Source organism: Clupea harengus, chromosome 1, assembly GCF_900700415.2.
Source record: "Clupea harengus chromosome 1, Ch_v2.0.2, whole genome shotgun sequence".
Classification (NCBI taxonomy): Eukaryota; Metazoa; Chordata; class Actinopteri; order Clupeiformes; family Clupeidae; genus Clupea; species Clupea harengus.
This window is the reverse complement of record NC_045152.1, coordinates 21,235,042-21,254,824: the sequence shown is the minus strand read 5'-3', so window position 1 is coordinate 21,254,824 and position 19,783 is coordinate 21,235,042. Positions and strand designations below refer to the sequence as shown.

Below are 19,783 nucleotides of genomic sequence, written 5' to 3'. Positions count from 1 at the left end.
AAATGTGCCAGGGCGGGCTAGCTGAGGTGGGTCAGAGGGGTGTTGGAGTTGTGCATATTAGGTCAAACACTCCGTCTCCAAAAAGTCACTCCACACGCCCATTCGATTTTGAGCACCCTGCTGTAAGCACAGATCAGGCTCTTTTCACTCTTTCACTCACTCTCTCTCTCCCTCTCTCTCTCTCTCGCTCTCTCTCTCCTCTGCTGGGCTGCAGACGATCCTTTAATCTCATTAGCTGGACAAATCCCATCACCTGCTCCCTGTGGGTACGACTGGGCAGGACAATGGCGGTAAGCTGGGGGGTGGGGGGGTTGGGTGAGGGAGGGGGGCAGGGAGACCCCCTGGGGAGGCTCACGCACCCAAACAGACTGGGGGTGGGAGGAAGGTGGCGTGAGGTGAGAGCCAGGCCTCACAAAATGTCCGATGGGCTATCAGAAATGATCCATCTCTGAAATAAAATTGTGACTTGCTATTTGGAGGAAAAACTTCTCACCACCAAATGAACGAGTTGCTGATCATGATGGTTTGGATGGTTCGATGGGAAGTGTACACGTTAATCAGAAAGGTAGTCAGGTTGTGTTTGATGCCAGAGGCCTCTGCCACAGCAGCATTCCACCCAAAATAACCAGAGAAGCTGAGATTTGTACTGTTTTGCGCACATAATGGACACACGTGTATATCTCATTACATAGCAATTACACCACAGCATGAATTTGGATTTCATTTAAGATAAATCACATCTTTATCCATTAGTTTTTGCGGAAACATATCACCACAATCCAAAGACTGAGCCCTGAGTGTACAGAGTGAGTTTACGTACATGGGCAGTAAAGGAAAATGCCAAATTCCTAAATGATTTATTGTTGTACTACTATTCGAGCTACGCTAATCGTAATAACAGAGGCAGAAAACGCAATACACCAGTGACGGGTAGAATAACGTAAAAAATAAAAGGTCTACTTCCCCAGCACTTTTCAAACCAAACTGACGCCCATAGCCATGTTAGAGCCACTACATAGCTCCGCGTAGCGACGGGTATCCTTGTCTGTGTTGTGCAGAAGTTGGGAGAAACGCAATGTCATGTAGCATGACAGTAACACTCAAAGGCCTCTCATTGTGCCTAGATATAGAACACAGAAAGCCATTAATTTCAGCCAGCCAGTTTTGTCTGTGTCCCTTGAGTAACAATTAGAACACCAAAGCTGAACCTCTGAACTCCATAATGATCTCCCTGACGATTAACGAGGACTGGCGGAGCACCAATAACCCGACATGCCTCACCTCTTGTGTGGCATTCACCATGCCCCCCCCCCCCTCCTGCTACGCTCAATATCTCAATTCTAGCCCCGGGACCCATCCAACCTAGCTAAAACATCAGCCAATAACTTATATTAAAACAAAATCCCCATTCAGTCATATGAGAGGGCTTCAAGTAAGATGTTACTGATGGCATTTCACCACTGCAGGTTAAGGCACGATTCCCCATCTGTGGAAAGGGAGAGAAGAACATCGGCTTGGGGGCTCAAGTGAGAGCTTGTCTGTTTTAATCAATGGACCAATCACTCATTCCTCTACTGACTATCTTTCTGACAGGGAAGTACGTGACAAAGACAGTGCTGGAGGTGGTGTTGGAGAAGTTGCGCTGGAGTTTGGGGTCGATGTGGTTTACACAAGCTGGCAGGGGGTGGTGGTGGTGGAGTGCGTTTGTGTGCATTAAGGGGAAGTGCTGAAAAGTCTTGGGTTGTTTTGTCATGTGCCGACCCGTCTGTGTTTCTAAATTATACACTTGGTCGATTTCGATCCCGCCCAGCAGAACCACAACCCAATGATTATGGTTAGCCTCGTGTCTGATAGTGCTAACCTCTGAAAGCAGCTCACCTGGTTTTTGCAGATCTTCCACAACTTTTAAGTCTGTATTTATGACGGTTAGTGACAGCACTGGCGACAAATTACTGTGTTTGGCCTGAGCACCCGTAGCAGCTCCTGACTCCAGAGAGTACAGAACAAAACATACATGTGACAGGGAGGTATGGGTGCTTAGTGAACCAGCAAGTCTGGGTTTACTTAATTAGGTGTGGGGTACTTGAAGTAAGTGTGTGTGCGAGTGTGTGTGTGTGTGCGAGAGAGAGACCTGAGCACTCTGAGCAGGTCACCCATCCAGAGTGCACATATCATACAAAGAGAAAAAATCAAGAGGGTTGTGTGTGTGTGGTGTGTCCTGCAGAGGTGATATAAGAAGAAAACATCAGACAGTGAAGGTACAGGATTCAGAGCTGAAGGAAAGTGACAAACACAGTGGGTGAATGACTCTACTGTACCCTAAAGAACTACTACCGTCACATGAGACTTTTCTTTTCTTTCACACATGGGAGCGACAGCCATTTCCTGTCAGCGGAAAAGCGGCGTGTGCAAGCAAGCAAGCATTAAACGTGCACCAAGCCAAGACGCTTGCACATGTGAAACTTGCAAAGCCGGGGTCAGGGTTCAAAAGGCTTCAGTGCCGTGCGAGCAGCTACAGACCCGTCTCGCCACAGTGGCACACATAGGCAGTGGTTCTCACATCTAGGCAGGATCAGACACAGACAAAGACACACACAGACTTTCTAAACGGGGGATCTGTTCCTATGGTGGCTACAGCTGGGGAGAGGAGAGCTTCAAAAAACAGGTCAGAGTTTTTAACAAGACACTGCAAAAAAACAGAAACACAGTTAGGGCCTGCGGTGAGTCAGAAAGAGAGCTCATTGCAAAACGCATGCAAGTAGAAGACCAGCAGGGTCATCTCTGCAGTAAACATGATATACGCCGTAGAAGTAAAAACAGATTCTCCGGTCCACGAGATGTGAGGCAACACATGATAAACGAGATTAAAAAAAAAATGAAGTTTTCTTTTCACTGTGTTTACTCATGAGACATGTGTGAACATACACTGCTGACGGGCAAACATTCCTTTCCGAAGACTGCCGGAGGGACCGGCAGGTGCCTACAGACATGCTGGGTCTCGGGTCAGGAATGTGCAAATGCACAGCCCGTCGGTGGCACAGGGGCTGATAGGCCGGCGCTCGCTGTTATCGTACGCTTGCGAGGAAGTGAAGGTTGCACAACAGTGAGGGCTACAGAGAAGCAAAGTTTTCTTTTCTTTTCTTCAAATAGCAGGACAAGTCCCATCGCATCCATGTTCACTCGCAACAACTGCCACAAAAACAAGAACGGAACATCCCACACCACTGTTCTACCCCCATCTTGTGCCCCAGAAGCAGCACCGCTACATCTAGGCCTGTTTGCAATGGTCGAAATGATCTTGATTAAATGCTCTACTAGCAGAGAGAAACCTAAATAAAAATACAATGGAACATTTTATTTCTCTGATGGAGAGGATGCCCAGGGCTTATCCTTGACCGTAACTCACTCCCATTCCTTTCTCAGCACTCATTCACCTACCAAGGGTCAACTCCGGAAGGCTTTGTGGAGAAGAGAGAGAGAGAGAGAGAGAGAGAGAGAAGGAGAGAGAGGAAAGAAAAACTGCAAGAGAGCAGCAAGATGTCTTAGTCATGGAACCTGTGAAAATGTTTTACAGATGGTTTGACTGGCACTCCACAAGCAGCCTATAAACTACACACACACACACACACACACACACACACACACACACACACACACACACACACACACACACACACACACACACACACACACACACACACACACACACACACACACACACACAGAGAGAGAGCGAGAGAGAGAAAAACAGGCCAGTGAGGCCTCATACTGTGTGAACAATCAAGACAGAGATAGAAGGCTGGGACAGAGACACGACAACAGTCATCAACAGAAACATTTTAGTCTTGCCTCCAACCTGCCTCCTTCTTTGCTCAGAGACAGATATTGAGAAACACACGCGTCGAGGGGACCAGAAACGGGTTGCAGCCAAAATCTTCTAATTCACAATGAATTCAATAAAGTCTCTTGCATCCCTGGGAACAAGTACCGAATGTTATTGGATTATACCTGGCATCTTTGTCAAGGGATGTGTGTGTTTTATTTTTAGCAGTCTCTGCCACTAATGTCCAAGACACAACCTTGTCAGCAGTCTACTTCAACTCACACACAAGCATGTGCGCGCGCACACACAAAAACACATGCACTCAGAATAATCCTACAATTTACATAAATCAGTCTGCTGAATGCTAATCAGATCTCCATTTCCTGAAGAGCTAATCTATGTGGTTATGTTTAGACAGACTATTTAAAAGGTAATAGGATACAAATATTGTTTATTCTTTTCTTAACTCTGTATAACAAAAGGCATAGAGAACAACTAAAAGGATCCATTTAGGACACTCGTTTAAGGACCCCCAGTTTATGGACCCCATGTTTTGGTCACACATAGCAAAATATACTGGCTCTCAACACTCAAGTGTCATGCACACACAGTTTAGGCTGATACTTCTTTTACGTTATACTTCTATTAGTTTTCAGCCGCTAAAATGTAAACATGTAGACCAACAAAAGGAAATGGAAGACAAGCCTTATATGGAAAAACATTAACATAAAATGAGAAGCAGGGCTTGTGCACGCGCTCCTATGTTGTTACACTCTCTTTGGGTCTTGACTGATCTTTGTTCCCGTCAGTGTTCTGTGCTTGCACTAGTTGAGTGTACAGTATTTAGCTAGTAATTGTGCCCATGTTTGTTCAGACAGCATTACCAGATGGCCGTACATCTACGCTCAACAAAGCCCGTATTGTGCTTATAACGACGCGCGCTCAGCGGAGATGAGCATCTGTAGAGAGAAGAGGGTCCGGCTTTTGTCAACATTACTAAAAGCAGGTGTAGTTTGGCCTGCCGCCTGCCTGACAGCCGTGTAGGCAGATACCCTGGAGATGCGGACGTGTGTGTGGCTAGAGTTACTGCACATTAAACAACCGGAGGTTATTGAGAACAGACTGTCCACGAGGCAGGTTTGACATGTTGGCCGATACCCCGTTACTCTGTGTATGTGATTGCGTGAAGTCGACATTGGACAGGAATTAGATATAGACATCACGCAGAGGGAATCCTGCCATTCCACAAAATTGGCACTGAGCGGAAAATGACCATATGCCTGCACGCTAAGGCAGTGATTAGTGGAATGTGATGACGAGGAACGCCGAGAGAACTGGTCTAGCCAGACACCGCGAATTGTCGTCGCGGCTGAGAACAAAGTGACCAGAGAACAGTGTGTATTTAAATAAACATACATATATTTTCGGTTTGAGAGCAGGTTGCCCCCCTACAAAGCAAGAATCGGTCCAAGCTGTCTGCTGTGTGAGTAGATTTAAAACAAACTTCAGTCCAAGTAATATACAAACTTTGCACAGTACTTGAAAGCGGGTAGGTGACAAAAATGCTATTCAATGATAAACACTTGCGTATAAGGAAAGGAAGAGGAGACCTTAGCATGTGCGTCTTCGGTGACGTTACCGCACAGACAACTAACGTTACCTAGCCAAGTTAATATGCAGCCATATGGAACTGCAACAAATTAATACAAGTCAATAAATCAAGTGATTGACTTGGATGTTCTCTAAAGACTAACGACACTTCATGACAGAAAACAACCTAAATACCAGCTAGCGTCAATTTAAATCTACAAACGGGGGTCTTACTGTTAGCTCCTGTTAGCTGTAGTCAGAAGTAGCAGGGTCGAGACTGCCAGCAAAGCTAATTTTATGTCTATGTTGCACTAATCATGCAGCACCAAAGTCTGTAAATTAAGTTCAGTGCATACGTTTGATGCAGTAATAATGCATGCACGTTTTCATTATCATTAAAGACAGATCTAAATCACTCAATGATGACAAACACCAAGATATAAAATTCCTAGTTTTATGCTAAATGCACACCAAGCTAGCTATTGTTTTCAAATGCTTTTTATACGTCATGATGCCCAGTGTTTAAAATATGAGCACCGAGCCACCTTCATCCATCACATCCAAAAAACACAATCCAGGATGCGTTGATAACGTTGATAACGTCAACTACCCATGAACCTAAGTTACCCCAAACGATCGAATTATAAACGTTTGATTGATTAGAACACCACATCGTATACATTACACAATGAGCTGGTTCCCCCCGTAGATGGGGAGCTAGCAACACCGCTAACGTTAGCGAATGGACATCACCCATCACCTCATTACAAAAAGAATAGACGGGGGGGTGAGTTCATAGGGTTCGCTTTGCCGCTATTCCATGCGAGACGAGAAATGGGCGAAGGACACTTACCATCTGGGTATCCTTGTAAGCGTAGTAAAGAGAAAGACGGTATAGTCTCCCTGTACGTTCAATATGCTGCGATCGATTATTTTCTCATTCGCCCCCCAGCCTCAAGCTATTGTAAGGGATGTTTTTTGCATTCACTGACTAGCCAACCTCAGACCCGGCTTGCTGTCTGGCTGCCTCCTGTCGTTTTCCCCTTCTCGCGCTTTTCTAGAGTCGCTTTTTTCACGCTTTTTTTTTAATTCGGCAGGACGTCAGATGCTATTGGCTCCAGTCTCTCACCCCCTCCCCTTCTTGCCGTTTTCTCCACCCTCACCGGCTCACTCGGCCTTTTTCTCTTGAGAGACATAGGCTACAAGAGCGATGTTTTTCACCATTTCATGGTTAAAATATAGATTTGTGCGGATACACACTACATGTTATTGAACATGTTTAATAACAGTGTAATTATAAATCATAAGTCATTGTTTTGTTTTCTGAATTCATATGCTTAGATTTACACTAATTGCTCTATTGTTTATATATTCCATACGAACAAGGCTTACCAGAAAGATTTTGAAAATATTTCTTTCTTTCATTCGGTTTATATATAATGAATACCATGTTCATGAAATGTAATAAATGTGTAGTGTGTCCCTTTTACAGATATTACAAGGTAAGCTATTATTATTATATTATTATCTCATATTATTATTATCCCATACACCACCCTACACAATGCAGATGAGGAGTAAGGTAAACATTCAGTTATGTATTATGCGGATGAGATAAACATTCCGTTCAGTAACATTCAGTACCATTCACCATCCAGAAAATATACCCAGAAGCAGATTAAACTCACATGGCAGTATTTTTAAAATGGCTATAAAAAGGCACAGATTGCTATAAAAAGCCCTCCAAAAGCTTCAGTCACATTAATCAGGTTGACTAAGACTATTCCCTGATCCAGTTGCATGTTTCCCACCAAAACAAAACTCTTTGCCTGCGTCCACACAGCAGCCTCTGATCTGAGAGTTTGACGTCTGCTGCTGCTGCCTCTGATGTCATCAACGCAAATCCCCTGTTCTTCTGCCCCACATCTGGCAGACAGTCTCATAAGTCCCCTCATGCCCTTGAACTCCACAGCAGTCCTGACGGAGCTGACGAGAGGAGCCTGGGCTGAGGGTTGGGCTGTTATGGTTCTAGTATTAACATGTTTGGAACTTGCAGGATTGCGCTGCCTTATGGGACTATCTGTTTTTATCCAGACCTTAGAAAAGAAAAACATTCCATAGAGTTCAGTTAGGGGCAGCCTGTAATAGTTATAGCAACATGAACAATGTCCACAGACATACGGTACACACACAGACCTCAACTTCCACTAATTCCTAGCCAACCCTCTGTAATCCACATTTCCCATGCTTATACGGCATAAAGCAATTGGCAATGATACAATTAAAAATGATAGGAACAGTTCTATGGTTTAAATGTAATTTCACTGACTATCAAAATATAGTGTGTCAACACTATCCTATCTCATAAATGTATAGTGTCAACACTATCCTATCCCATAAATGTATAGTGTGTCAACACTATCTTATCTCATAAATATATAGTGTGTCAACACTATCCTATCCCATAAATGTATAGTGTGTCAACACTATCCTATCTCATAAATATATAGTGTGTCAACACTATCCTATCCCACAAATGTATAGTGTGTCAACACTATCCTATCCCATAAATGCAAGACTGCATGAAAACCACCCACTCATCTCATATGGGTACAAGCAGCAAGACAGCACAAGAGCAACAGAAAGCAAGAGTTAAAGAGGGCCAAAAAGAGAGAAGTCAGAATCAGGAAATGGAAGGAGGGAGGGGGAAGGGGGAGGAGGTGAAAGGACTAACTCTCTTCATTAGCTCTACGTCTCCCTGCAAGGTTCCCCCTGTAGTTGAGTCAAGTGTGTGTGTGTGTGTGTGTGTAGTGAGTGGGTGACCCAGAGTCCAGTCATTAAAAACAGATGTCTGGGAGTGGGGTGGGGGTGTCAGAGGCTGGGGATGGAGGTGGGAGGTTCTGATTTGGGTGCAGGGGGGCTGCTGTAGGGAATAGGAAGCATCTACCATCTGGTGGTGCGTGTATGTTTGTATGTGGGGGTTCCAAGGAAAATAGGCAATATGGTGGAAGATAATGGCCAGAAACATCCCTATGAAAAAAAGACTGTGACCCATGTCCCACTCAACTGTAATAACAATAGAACGGCACAATGTTGTTTACATGAAAAGATTACAGAGTGCTTCCTCTGAACATGGAATTCCAGGTGGATGCTCCATTTTAAAAGGCACTGCATAAAACAGCAGACGCCTGTGTCTGGGGGACAAAAGAGTCTGTAATCATAAGTGTCTGAAATCTGAAGACTCTGTCTCCGGCGTGGAAACACTGAACCAAACAAAAAAGCTGACAAACTCTAACCAACACTGAAAGTGAAAGTCTTTATCTCTCGGAATGAGAGGCTTCTTTTTGTGTGTTCCACCCCTGAAAAAGAAAAAAAAGTATCTTCTTAGCACATTGTCAAGATTGGGTTACATCTAGTCAATGATGGTTACCATGGGTCAAAGCTGAGGAACAACATATGCTACTTCAGTGGTCCTGCTGCCCACCTCCCCCCACCCCACCCCACCCCATATCCACCCATGGGCCTGTGGGTCACTCAGATGAAATGGGCCTGTCACTGTGAAAAGCTGCTTCTCATCCTGCGAGGCTCCTGTTACAGAGCAGTCAGACTATCGAATTCAAATTCTCACGAGGTTCTCACACAGCTTGAAAAATACACATATGAAACATCAACCCCTAAGTACGTCTAACCTCTAACATGAATTAGGGAACAACCAGTAAAAAAGAAAATGAAACTATGAAGCCAGCATGACTAGGCTGTGGCTTAATGATGCAGTTCGTAATTCTGGCGAATGGTTGTTGACATTTGAGCTCAACAGTTGATCAAATTACACCCCTCCCATCCATGCTCCTGAAGCAATGTGTCGCGATTGGCTGGAATTGTTTATGGCTCGGTCCGATCCACTTTGTTTGCCATTTGCGGAGTCAGGACCGACTAAGAACGCCAGAGTTTTTTCAAGCGCACACACACACACGGAACGGACAGCTAGAGGACCATGAGATCCCAAAAGTGTTTTGGTTTTGAATCGCAGGCTGCAGCTTTAAGAAGCTTAAAGCAGTTGTTGGTCTGCAAAAATCAAAAATCCTCACAACATGGGAGTAGACGCCTATGCTGCTTTTGACTGTCCTCTTGTCAGAGAAGAAGTAGAGCAAGTGTTGGGAAAGAAACGGGGCCACCGTGGATAGACAGACACACTAGGAAAACTGTCACAAAGACGAGTCACAGGCAGGCCTGTTGGAAGTCAGAAAAATGTTTCCGACGAGGCAACGCATATAAACACGCCACCCTACAATGCATCTTAGCACTTACTCTGAAAGCCTTTTAGGCTTAGGTACTATATTATTTGGATCCTTCCTTAATACAAAACTGGAATTTAAACAAAGCAGTAAGACATTGTGGCGACAGAGAGAAGAAGAGAAGATAGACTTTATTGAAGCTAGATCGCCATCTGCCTACACAGGTTTATGGACAGAGTTATGACAGCAATGGAGAACAAGGACAAGGCAGTCAAAACAAGATAACGCCCAATGACTGCTGAGTTCAGACACCAAGACCTCTTGAAGGACGAATGGTTAGGGGAATTCACGTTTTTATTTTTTCATTCTGTGCTCAGTGTCCCCCAAAATGCATGTACAGTACTACAGGCTAGCATGTCAGATGAGTTTTGTGTTAGCACAGCCTTTGGCCACAGTATGTTGTTTTACAAGGAGATAAAATGGGGGAAATGAAAGATTTACAAAAAACAGTGGTGGATTACAGATGGTACCGCAGAACTACACAAAATAGATGCCCCAGTCGTTTTCCTTTTCTTTTAAGCCTCATCATCTTGCTGCACAAATGGTGCAGTGCTGTCCTCTGCACACACTCACACACTCACACACTCACACACTCACACACTCACACACTCACACACTCACACACTCACACACTCACACACTTCTGTACAGTCCCTTGTTATGTGTTCTAAAAGGACAAATGACAATCTCTGTGCATGATCAAAGGCACAGCTAAAACTCTTCAACCTAACTCAAGGGTTTTAACACTAAGTTTAACTAAGTTTTGTGTCAACACATTAAATGACTTCATACAAACAGCAAACTTTACAGGGAAACTCGGAGGGACACTGGTTAACATAGATGCCTGTGAGTCTGCACACATCAGCAGAAGGACAACAGAATATATGACGAGACCTCTAGACCATCAGGGTTAAATCTGAGACCCTCCATTGTCTTCCTTAACCCCAATCCCTTCCCACCCCACAAAGACTGGATGGACTGACAAGTGGGGAGGGATGAAGCTACATGCTTATCCAGGAGAGGTGGAGATGGTAGCTCCTATTGCTACACAGTTCTAGTAAGAAAACAGATACACTCTCAAACTCAACAACAGCAACAGCACCTCCTCATGGTCAATCAGTCCATCAATCAACAGTGGAGGGGAAGAAAATGCTGCTTTGGCTCTTTTTCTCTTCCCTCCCACCTCGAGTGCTCCAGTTGTTAGGTGAGGTGCATCTCAGCAAGTCTCTCAGTTGTCCCATCTGCTTTTCTTGCGCTTAGGGGGATCCGGAATGGCAAACCCAGCCCCACGGTCGTCACGTTCCGACCGTCCGTCACGCTCCGACCGTCCGTCGCGCTCCCTCCGGCTGCTGTCGCCATTCCTGTTGTCGCCGTGGCGATCGCGGTCTCCATGGCGATCGCGGTCGCTGTCTCCATGGCGATCGCGGTCGCTGTCTCCATGACGATCACGGTCGCTGTCGCCATGACGATCACGGTCGCTGTCGCCATGACGATCACGGTCGCTGTCTCCATGGCGATCACGATCGCTGTGCCGGTCTCGATCCCCGTAGCGGTCACGCTCTCGCTCACGCTCTCCTCCCCCTCCTCCTCCTCCTCCTCCTCCTGAACTTCGGTCGCCGTGGCGACTGCGCTCATCTCCGTAGCGATCACCGCGGGGGCTGTCTGGCACGGAGCTCAGGGAGCCGGCGCTGGCAAAGCCCGCCATTTTGGTGCCCATGCTGAGGGAGGGCGGCGGTGGCGGCATGGAGGTTATGGATGGGGCTAAGGGCTTGTCCAGGCCCTCTGGGGCCCCACTGGGCACTGTGCTCAGGCTACCGGCACTGGTCCAGCCTGAAGTGCTGCTGGATTTGGTGGAGAGCTTAGGAGCTTGGCCAGACGCAGCAATAAAGTGGTTTTTATACTGGGACTAGGAGGGAGGGAAGAGGAGAATGGGAGAGTGAGAAAGACTGCAGCAAAAGATGTGAGAGGAATGAGAGCATGAACACTAGAAATAAATCAATGAGAAAGAGAAGTAGACAGCCAGACAGTATAAAAGGAGAGAAAAGCAGGTACCTGGAAAGCCGATTTCATGGCTGACATGCGGTCTCCCATGGCTCCTGTGGAGGGTTTGTAAGCATCGTAGTTCCCAAGGGCAGAAGCCCCACTCCCACCAGCACTACGCTCCTGCATAAGAAGACTACGTTACCCAGAAGTCTGTGCTCACTCACCAACAGCCTTAGGCTAAATAAAGCTGCCAAATTGTCACCCTCCATCAGTCACCTACATCAATCTATATCACAGGAATACATAAGAATGCAAGGACAAAATATAAACTCCTACCGATGAATCTGACCCTAAGCCAGGTCTTTCTCTGTATCCCAGGCCTCCGCCTCCAATGTTCAGCTTCTTCCCTTTTCCTGACTTAAAGCGGGACTTCCTGAACCAGGAATTCTGAATGACAAAACAAAAACCCCAGAAGGCATTAGATCCATTTTTTAAGTCAGAGAACATTTAACCAGACTATATGCACAGAGAATTCTCTAAAGAAAGAGACATGATATCCAATTACACCTGCATGGCGAGATCCATCAGGTCCTTTGAGACACTCTGATTGGCTCCTTCCAGGTTACGAACTAGGTCTCCAGCAAATGAGGTGTCTTTGTTGGTGAGGAGGGTGTAGGCCACACCCTTTTCCCCAGCACGACCTGTTCGACCAATCCTGTGCGTATGCGTGTCAATGTCACGGGCCACATCGTAGTTCACCACCGTGCGGATAGAGGGAATGTCCAGACCACGGGCTGAGGAGAGGAGAGAGAGGGAGAACGAAAGAAAGAAAAGAAAGACAGATAGATAGAGAGAGAGGAGTGTAAAAGGCAAACAAACAAACAAACAAACAAACAAATAAATACAAATGGCAAACCCCACCAAACACCAAAGCCAAACCCCCAACTCCCTTAGTCCCTTTCGACTCCTCCATCATCCCACAACCGCCCACCTCCATCCCCTACCCACCCGCCACGTCGGTGGCCACCAGCACGGGCAGGCTCTTCTTCTTGAAGTCGGCGATGACCTTGTTCCTCTCGCTCTGGTCCATGTCCCCGTGCAGCAGGCCCAGCGAGTAGCCCTCCTGCGTCAGGTTGGTGGCCAGCTCCTCGCAGTTGGCCTTCTTGGTGACGAAGATGAGCACGGAGCCGGCCGAGGTGAACTCCACCAGCCGCCGCGTCATCCAGGCCCACTTGTCCAGGCCGGCCGGCAGGATCTCCACCAGCTGAGTCACGTCCTCGTTCGCCTGAGATGCATAGCACAGAAGAACAGCGGGGAAAGAAAGAAAGGAGAGAGAGAGAGAGAGAGAGAGAGAGAGAGAGACAGATAGATAGATAGATAGATAGAAAGAGAGAGTGAGTGAGTGAGTGAGTGAGTGAGTGAAAGGAACAAGAAGCGTGTATAAAGCCCAAGAAAAGAGAGAAAGGAGAGAAAGAAAAGAAAGCCAGATACCAAAAGACAGCGAGAGGGAGAGAATGAGAGGAAAGTGAGAAATAGGGAGATGTAAGGAACGGGCAGAAAGACAGGACACGCAGGGGCGTGGAAGCAAAGGAATGCGCCCAGAAGACAGAGGAGTGACAGAACACTCTCATCATTAACAAAAGTTCTCTTCAGTGAGAAGCAGATGACCTCCTTCTCACATTCCTTACAACACCAGCACACATCCTCTCATCTCCTTTCATGGTCTCCTAACAACGCAGCCACTTCACTGGGTCCATTCGACAAACACCCAGACAGAGCAAGGATAAATTTGAGGTGAATCACCTCTCCGATGTCTCCTTGCACTACACGTATAGGGTCAACCAGGATGTCCCGTGCAAGCCTCTCAATCTTCTTACGGAATGTGGCGCTGAACAACAGGGCTGTAGGGATGAAAAGAGGTCCTGGTGAGCTAAACATATGCTCGGGCACACACATACACTGACATGCACACACTGACACACACACACTGACACTCACACTCACACAATAATGCACACTCCATAGAGTGAAGGAAACACAACATAGTGAACACCTTAATATATGTAGCAACCACCTTAATGTTTAACCTGTCAGAACACACAAAGTGATAACACATGATTCTTAAATCATTAAAAAAAGGTTACTTACTCTGTCTGTCTGGCCGGACATGGCTCGCGACGGATCTAACCTGGTATTCTGAAAAAGGGGAACACATTATTTTTTCTCATACTGTACACCTCTATTCTCCCTTTCCCTGAAACGCTCCTGAAATGCTCCATCTCCTAACAAAGGAAAAGGGCTGGAATTCCAACGAGTCGTTTCAGGGAGTGAGTGGTGTCTGTGGGAGAGAGTTACTCACTCTGGCATGTACTTTGGGCTTTGTAGACCATTTACATTTACAACAAATCTATATAACACACTAAAGGAAAGGCGAAGAAACAGAAAAGCATGATAGGCTGGCTGAGGAAAGGCTGTTTGACATTTTGAAGACAATGTCTTACCAAAGCCCATGTCAAACATGCGGTCAGCCTCATCAAACACCAGGTAGCTCACTCTCTGCAGCGAGGTGGCCTTCTTCTTCACATGATCAATCAGCCGACCCTGAGAGAGGAGGAGTTCAGACACATGCATCGTGCACTTGCATTCCTGCACTTTTTTTTCTATTTCTTATGTAAAATAGTATTTATTGTTACACTAGGTCTCTATTGCTCGTAGCTTGACTGTTCTCTCCCTTGTACGTCGCTTTGGATAAAAGCGTCTACTAAATGACTAAAGGAAAATGTGTCATTTTTTTTTTATCCAAACGTAAAACATAAACAGAGCCAAAAATACAAAGAGTGCAAAGTTGAGACAGACAACAGGAATGCCAAAGGAACAATGGCCCAATCAAATGGCCAGAACACACACACACACACACAGTGGGACACTTACCGGAGTGCACACCACGATCTCAGCTCCCTCCTGCAGTGCCTTGGCCTGCTCCCACATGCTGCCTCCTCCATATACCGCCACTGAGCGCAGACCATATACCTTCCCAAAGCGTTTACACTCTGAATGGATCTGTACCACACACACACACACACACACACACACACACACACACACACACACACACACACACACACACACACACACACACACAGAAAAAAAAAATCATCCTCCTTTTTGTCATCCCCAGCCATAAACCATCATTCCACTCATTTCTCTCTCATCTCTCCTCCTTTTCATGCCCTGTGTTTGATCGTCCTCCAGGCCTCTGCGCTGCCCTCACCTGCTGACAGAGCTCTCTGGTGGGGCACACGACGATGGCGATGGGCCCGTCCCCTGGCTGCAGCTCCGTCTGGTCCATGATGTGCACCAGCATGGGCCAGATGAACGCGGCCGTCTTCCCGCTACCGGTTTTGGCGATGCCGATCATGTCGCGCCCGCTCAGGGCAATGGGCACACCCTGGACAAGACGGGGTCGGAAATAAAAACACAGTGTTTGGGGGAGCATGCTTTCAGACCACTAGCTGGGAGAAAAATGAAGGCGTACTCTACCTACACTCTACAGTCACAGGCTGGCTAGTTATCTGTTAGAGGTATCAGATGAGTCTCATCCACAAAGGCATCCCATATAAAAACACTTATCTAGATCTCCAGACATCTTTTCTCCTTCTCCCCCCCCTTTTTTCCCTCTGGCATAACTAAGAGCTGGCACTGGCCCAGCATAGAGGCGGTACCTGGCACTGGATGGGAGTGGGCTGGGTGTACTCAGATTTGCGGATCGTGTGCATAAGCTGCTCGTCAAAGCCAAAGTGGGCAAAGCTTGTGGAAGGTTTAGGGGGCGCCGCTCCTGACACCTGTCAAAACCAAAACAGATCCAAGAGTTTTAGTCACGTTACAGCTAGAGGACGATTAACCAACCGCAACATACATTCATCTGTGTGCATACATGGATCTTTTATGGTTAAGCAATTCAAGGGTTTGTGTCAGTATGCTTGTATGTGTAAGTGACTGAGGGAGTAAGTGTGTGTGTGTGTGTGTGTGTGTGTGTGTGTGTGTGTGTGCGCAAGACTCACCCTGAGGTTGAGTTTCTGTCTGAGGTCCACCACCTGTGTTCCTGTCAGGCTGTGCAGCTCCTCATGCTCCTGATAGAAATTCTTCTCAAAGGGTGGGTAATCAATCTACAGAGGAGAGCAAGTAGAGCACACGTATGAGACATGGCAAGTAGAGCACACGTATGAGACATGGCTCCAACTAGACCGCTGCATTCAAGATAAAATCACACCAAGTTAATTTGATGGTATACTGCAAAGTGAAATGGATATCTTTTACGTTACATTTTAAGCCTGTGACACCAGGCCGGCTCTTATTGGCTGTTCAGATGATTGGACTGGTAAGTTCCTTCAACATGTGGAACTTAACAGGAACAGGTCGCTGTAGTAGCCATGATTTCACCGATTTAGTGAAGGTTTCTCCTTATTTATTTATTTTTGTTCCACAACCAAAACACCAAGGGCTGACAACGGCAGTGCCATTTGCATGTTATCAGACATATTCTCGATTAGAAGTAGCTATATTACAAAACCTCTGTGGTGAGCGAGAGTGGTGTGAAAATGGTAAGCAAACACTGCTTACTGTTTGTATATCCGCAGTCCTAGGTCTATATGCTAGTGCTAGTTGGCTGTAGTCTTTGCAGTGTGTTTTAGCGCAACTTGGCGATGTGAAGCGACGCAACAGTGTGGTGTGTGTTTGCCTTTAAACACACGTTATTTTGTCTTCAATTTATGATAAAAGTGAAAAATCATCTTGACTGTCTGCGCTGCAGGACATATTTCTTCCACCTCATGAACACATTCAGATCTCTGAAATCTGTATTTCGTGACAATGAAATGCATCCTCTGAGGCTCCTTACCTCAGAGTGGTCTATGGGGGGCAGGGGCAGGATGATCTTCTTGGTAGGGTTGATGGGGTTGCCGTCGCTGTCGTAGTCGACGTTCTCGTCCTCCTCCTCCAGGGTCAGGCCGGCAGTGGGGTTCTCGGCCATGTAGCGGAAGTAGGCCTCCTGCACAGAGCACAGGAACAGGCATCACACCGCAGCAACACACAGGTGCACACATGCATACAAACACAGACACACAGACACAGACACAGACACACACACACACAGACACACATCTACAGGCAGACAGGAGTGCTAGAACTACCATCACAACTATCGACAAATATCAGATATAAGTCAAGTGGACAGACCACAAGTTGGCTGACATCAACTTCAAAATCCAACAAGCTGCAATAGAGGTCATAGTCATGAAGCAATTACTTTTTACGATTACGGTCCAGAACCTAACCCAGGCTGAGACCCTACAAGTCACACTCAACTGAAGTATAATCTTGTGTTAAGTTCATAGTCAAGTTACACAAGGGGGCTGTGAGTCATAGGTTTCTGCAAGCTTGGACATACAAGTCAACCACTAGAAATTGAGGATGTTGTCAAACTATTGTTTATCCTAGGTCAGGAATCGTACATTAGAGGAAGTCTAGGAAACAGCATAATCCCGATGCACAACACTCGCTAAGGGAACAGATTCCACAAGACAATGACATCAGAATTCACTGCCATCAACTAATTTCCCAAGCCTGGCAGAACCAGATATAGGTCATACAATAGATAAAGAAGGCTAGAGAAGAAAAGAAAAAAGGTCAAAAACAGGGGAAAGAGGGAGGATGAATTAGTGAAGAAATGGGGGGAGAGGTAGGGCCTCGGCAGCTCGTTTGAGATCATAAGAGTGGTACCAGATGGAACAGTAGCAAGCTCACTCACTTGGTCATCTTCCTCTTCAATGTCATCTCGTATACCCCTGGAAGAAAAGAGCGGAGAAAAAAAACTTCCCTGCGACTCGTTCGATCACCTTGAAAAGCCCCATTCCCCCACACAATGTCCTCTGGATCATTGCCAGTCAGCCCTCCCCATAAAGTGCCTCTTCCCAAACCCATTTCATGTAACAAAGTCTAGAAAACTGCCCGCTAATTACATTTACATGTGCGGTCTCTAGACTGTTGCCTGATTATTTGGGGTAATACCACATGTCATAGCATTGGCTGGGGTAGTGAAAAAACAGCAAAGGGACAGGATAAAAGAAAAGATAAAAAAACTATAAAAAGTTCTTACTTGGCTGTCTTTTTCTCCTTCTCCTTCTCCTCCAACTTTTTCATGTCTTTGGCTGCTTGACTCTGGTCAGGGAATAAAGTGTGACCAAAAAAACACATTAAACTACAAACTGCAGTATGTCAAAAAAAATCAACATTAAGATAATTACAGCAACTGCTCCACTTATTTAAAGCTTCCTTTCCTCTTCTCACCTCAACCTCTGCCATGAAAGCATCCAGTGGGTCATCCTCGCTGTCTGAGCCCTGCCCCCCTCCGGACTGGAACTGTTTTCGGGTTGGGGAGTTCTCTGCTGGGATGTAGGGCAGGTCATTGGTGCTTGCCTCCTCTTCATCGTCCTCAAAATACCTGCACAGACAAGAGGGGAGCCAGGTACATTAACACATGAAAAACGATCTCCACAATAGGTCAGTAGATAACATGAATTACTGTATTTATTTAGTTTTATAAAGTTTTTTTGAAGGACACAATTTATAAAATAAAACTGCTGGTGATATTTATCTTTTTTGTGCAAACAAGATCATAATAACACAACATAATAACACAAAATAACCTGTTCGCACAAGACAACTTGTGCACACAAGATAACAAAATATCACATAATGGGGCTTTAGGGGCTCCCGTAGATACCAGTCATTTGTCGGACAAAACCTCTACAAAGTAAATACAACATACTGCTAAAATGTCAACATGACCTCAAATGAATGAATCTTCCAAGTACAGACACCAGACTTTCACGACACTCACGCATTCTCTTCGTCGAAATTAGCTCTTTTGGTGCCTATTTTGTAGAAGGCTGGGAGCTGCTGATTCTTGCCATATCCTCCAGCCGACCCTGAAGCTCCAAAAGAGTTGTGTGCAGGCTCCGGTAATGGAGGCTCCTCTTTCTTTCCGGCGGCCAAAGAGAAGCCACCGAACCCAAAGCCTCGCTTTGCACCCGGGCCCCCCTTATTCCAGTTCATAGTCATAGCTGCTATATTGAAAAACAAAGGAATGAAGCCTACGTGAATTTCTACCTGCATTTCATCACAGGTAATGGCAGGTGGTCAGTTTTCCGTGCTATGAAGTTTAACTGGACGAGAACACACTGATAATTGTCTGTCTGTTTGATAACGACCACACTATAACTGTTAGTTACATAAGTGTTGATCTTAAATTGTATCGACCATAAATAGAAACAAATCTGAGTGCCAGGATTCTGAATACCTCAACATTTGTTACAATTATTTAACCTGTCACTCTTCATCCACATCAAAGCATGTGCAAACCCTGTGAGACAAGATATTAGCACGTAAATAACTAAAGCAATTTCAAACCCCTACCCTAATATATCTACCAAAGACAAGTGTCGACTACAATGTCAGCGTCCCCAGATGCTTCGACAACAGTGGTAAACCAGACGCTAGCTGGCCATCATTACAACTTGTAAGAGCTAATGCTAGCTAGCTAACAATTAGCTGTAACTAGCAAGTAGCAACTCCGTGGCACACAAGGAACACTACCGTTACGTAACGTAAACAACACTGCAGACCACTGCCTGCACAATACAACTATGTCTTGGTTTAGGATGCTTTACGATTGGGCCAGGTGATTCTATGTACAAAGCTAAAGAGCTAGCTACCTAAACTATCGAAGGCCGCAGCAACAGTACGGTAAGCGCGCTATGAGTAGATCTGGGGGTGTGTGAAGATTTATCGACCACATTGCCGATCAAAAGGGTTTAAATAAAAATATGACAAAGCATGCACGATATATTAAACTCAATTCTGATAGAGTGTGATCTATAGAAGCATTCGATTTGTATTACCTGTTTATTCCACTGTGAGGAAAACTCTATTTACAGCGTCCACCTCTGAATGTTCGTGTCGACGCTATTCTAGCTACGTCATTTCACTCGCCAGCTTTCCAGTTTTGTGTCCAACGTAAAAGACATGCGACAGA

At 45.8% G+C, this 19,783-nt stretch overlaps 2 protein-coding genes across 3 annotated transcripts in view; both read right to left on the bottom strand.

The window, feature by feature from the left end:
• Positions 1 to 6,668, bottom strand: part of limd2 (LIM domain containing 2) — a 15,617-nt gene extending 8,949 nt beyond the window's left edge. The window contains exon 1 of the mRNA XM_012825894.3: positions 6,267 to 6,668. Within this exon, the coding sequence (XP_012681348.1) occupies positions 6,267 to 6,269 (3 nt within the window). The 5' untranslated portion in view covers positions 6,270 to 6,668. The remainder of the gene's footprint in view (positions 1 to 6,266) is intronic.
• Positions 6,669 to 9,820: 3,152 nt separating this feature from the next.
• ddx42 (DEAD (Asp-Glu-Ala-Asp) box helicase 42) lies at positions 9,821 to 19,766 on the bottom strand. 2 transcript variants are annotated; one of them, XM_012825893.3, is made up of 18 exons: positions 19,650 to 19,766; positions 18,590 to 18,815; positions 18,037 to 18,190; positions 17,846 to 17,907; positions 17,498 to 17,534; positions 16,589 to 16,738; positions 15,753 to 15,857; positions 15,414 to 15,533; positions 14,963 to 15,139; positions 14,623 to 14,751; positions 14,193 to 14,292; positions 13,840 to 13,887; positions 13,495 to 13,592; positions 12,700 to 12,976; positions 12,259 to 12,485; positions 12,028 to 12,138; positions 11,761 to 11,871; positions 9,821 to 11,614 (listed from the first exon to the last, which is right to left on the bottom strand). In XM_012825893.3, the coding sequence occupies exons 2-18, from the start codon at positions 18,808 to 18,810 to the stop codon at positions 10,937 to 10,939; spliced, it is 2,805 nt and encodes a 934-aa protein (XP_012681347.2). In that variant the 5' UTR covers positions 18,811 to 18,815; positions 19,650 to 19,766; the 3' UTR covers positions 9,821 to 10,936. The 2 variants fall into 2 exon arrangements, with proteins under 2 accessions (XP_012681347.2, XP_031426991.1); XM_031571131.2 differs by having other exon boundaries at positions 18,590 to 18,812.
• Positions 19,767 to 19,783: the final 17 nt, after the last annotated feature.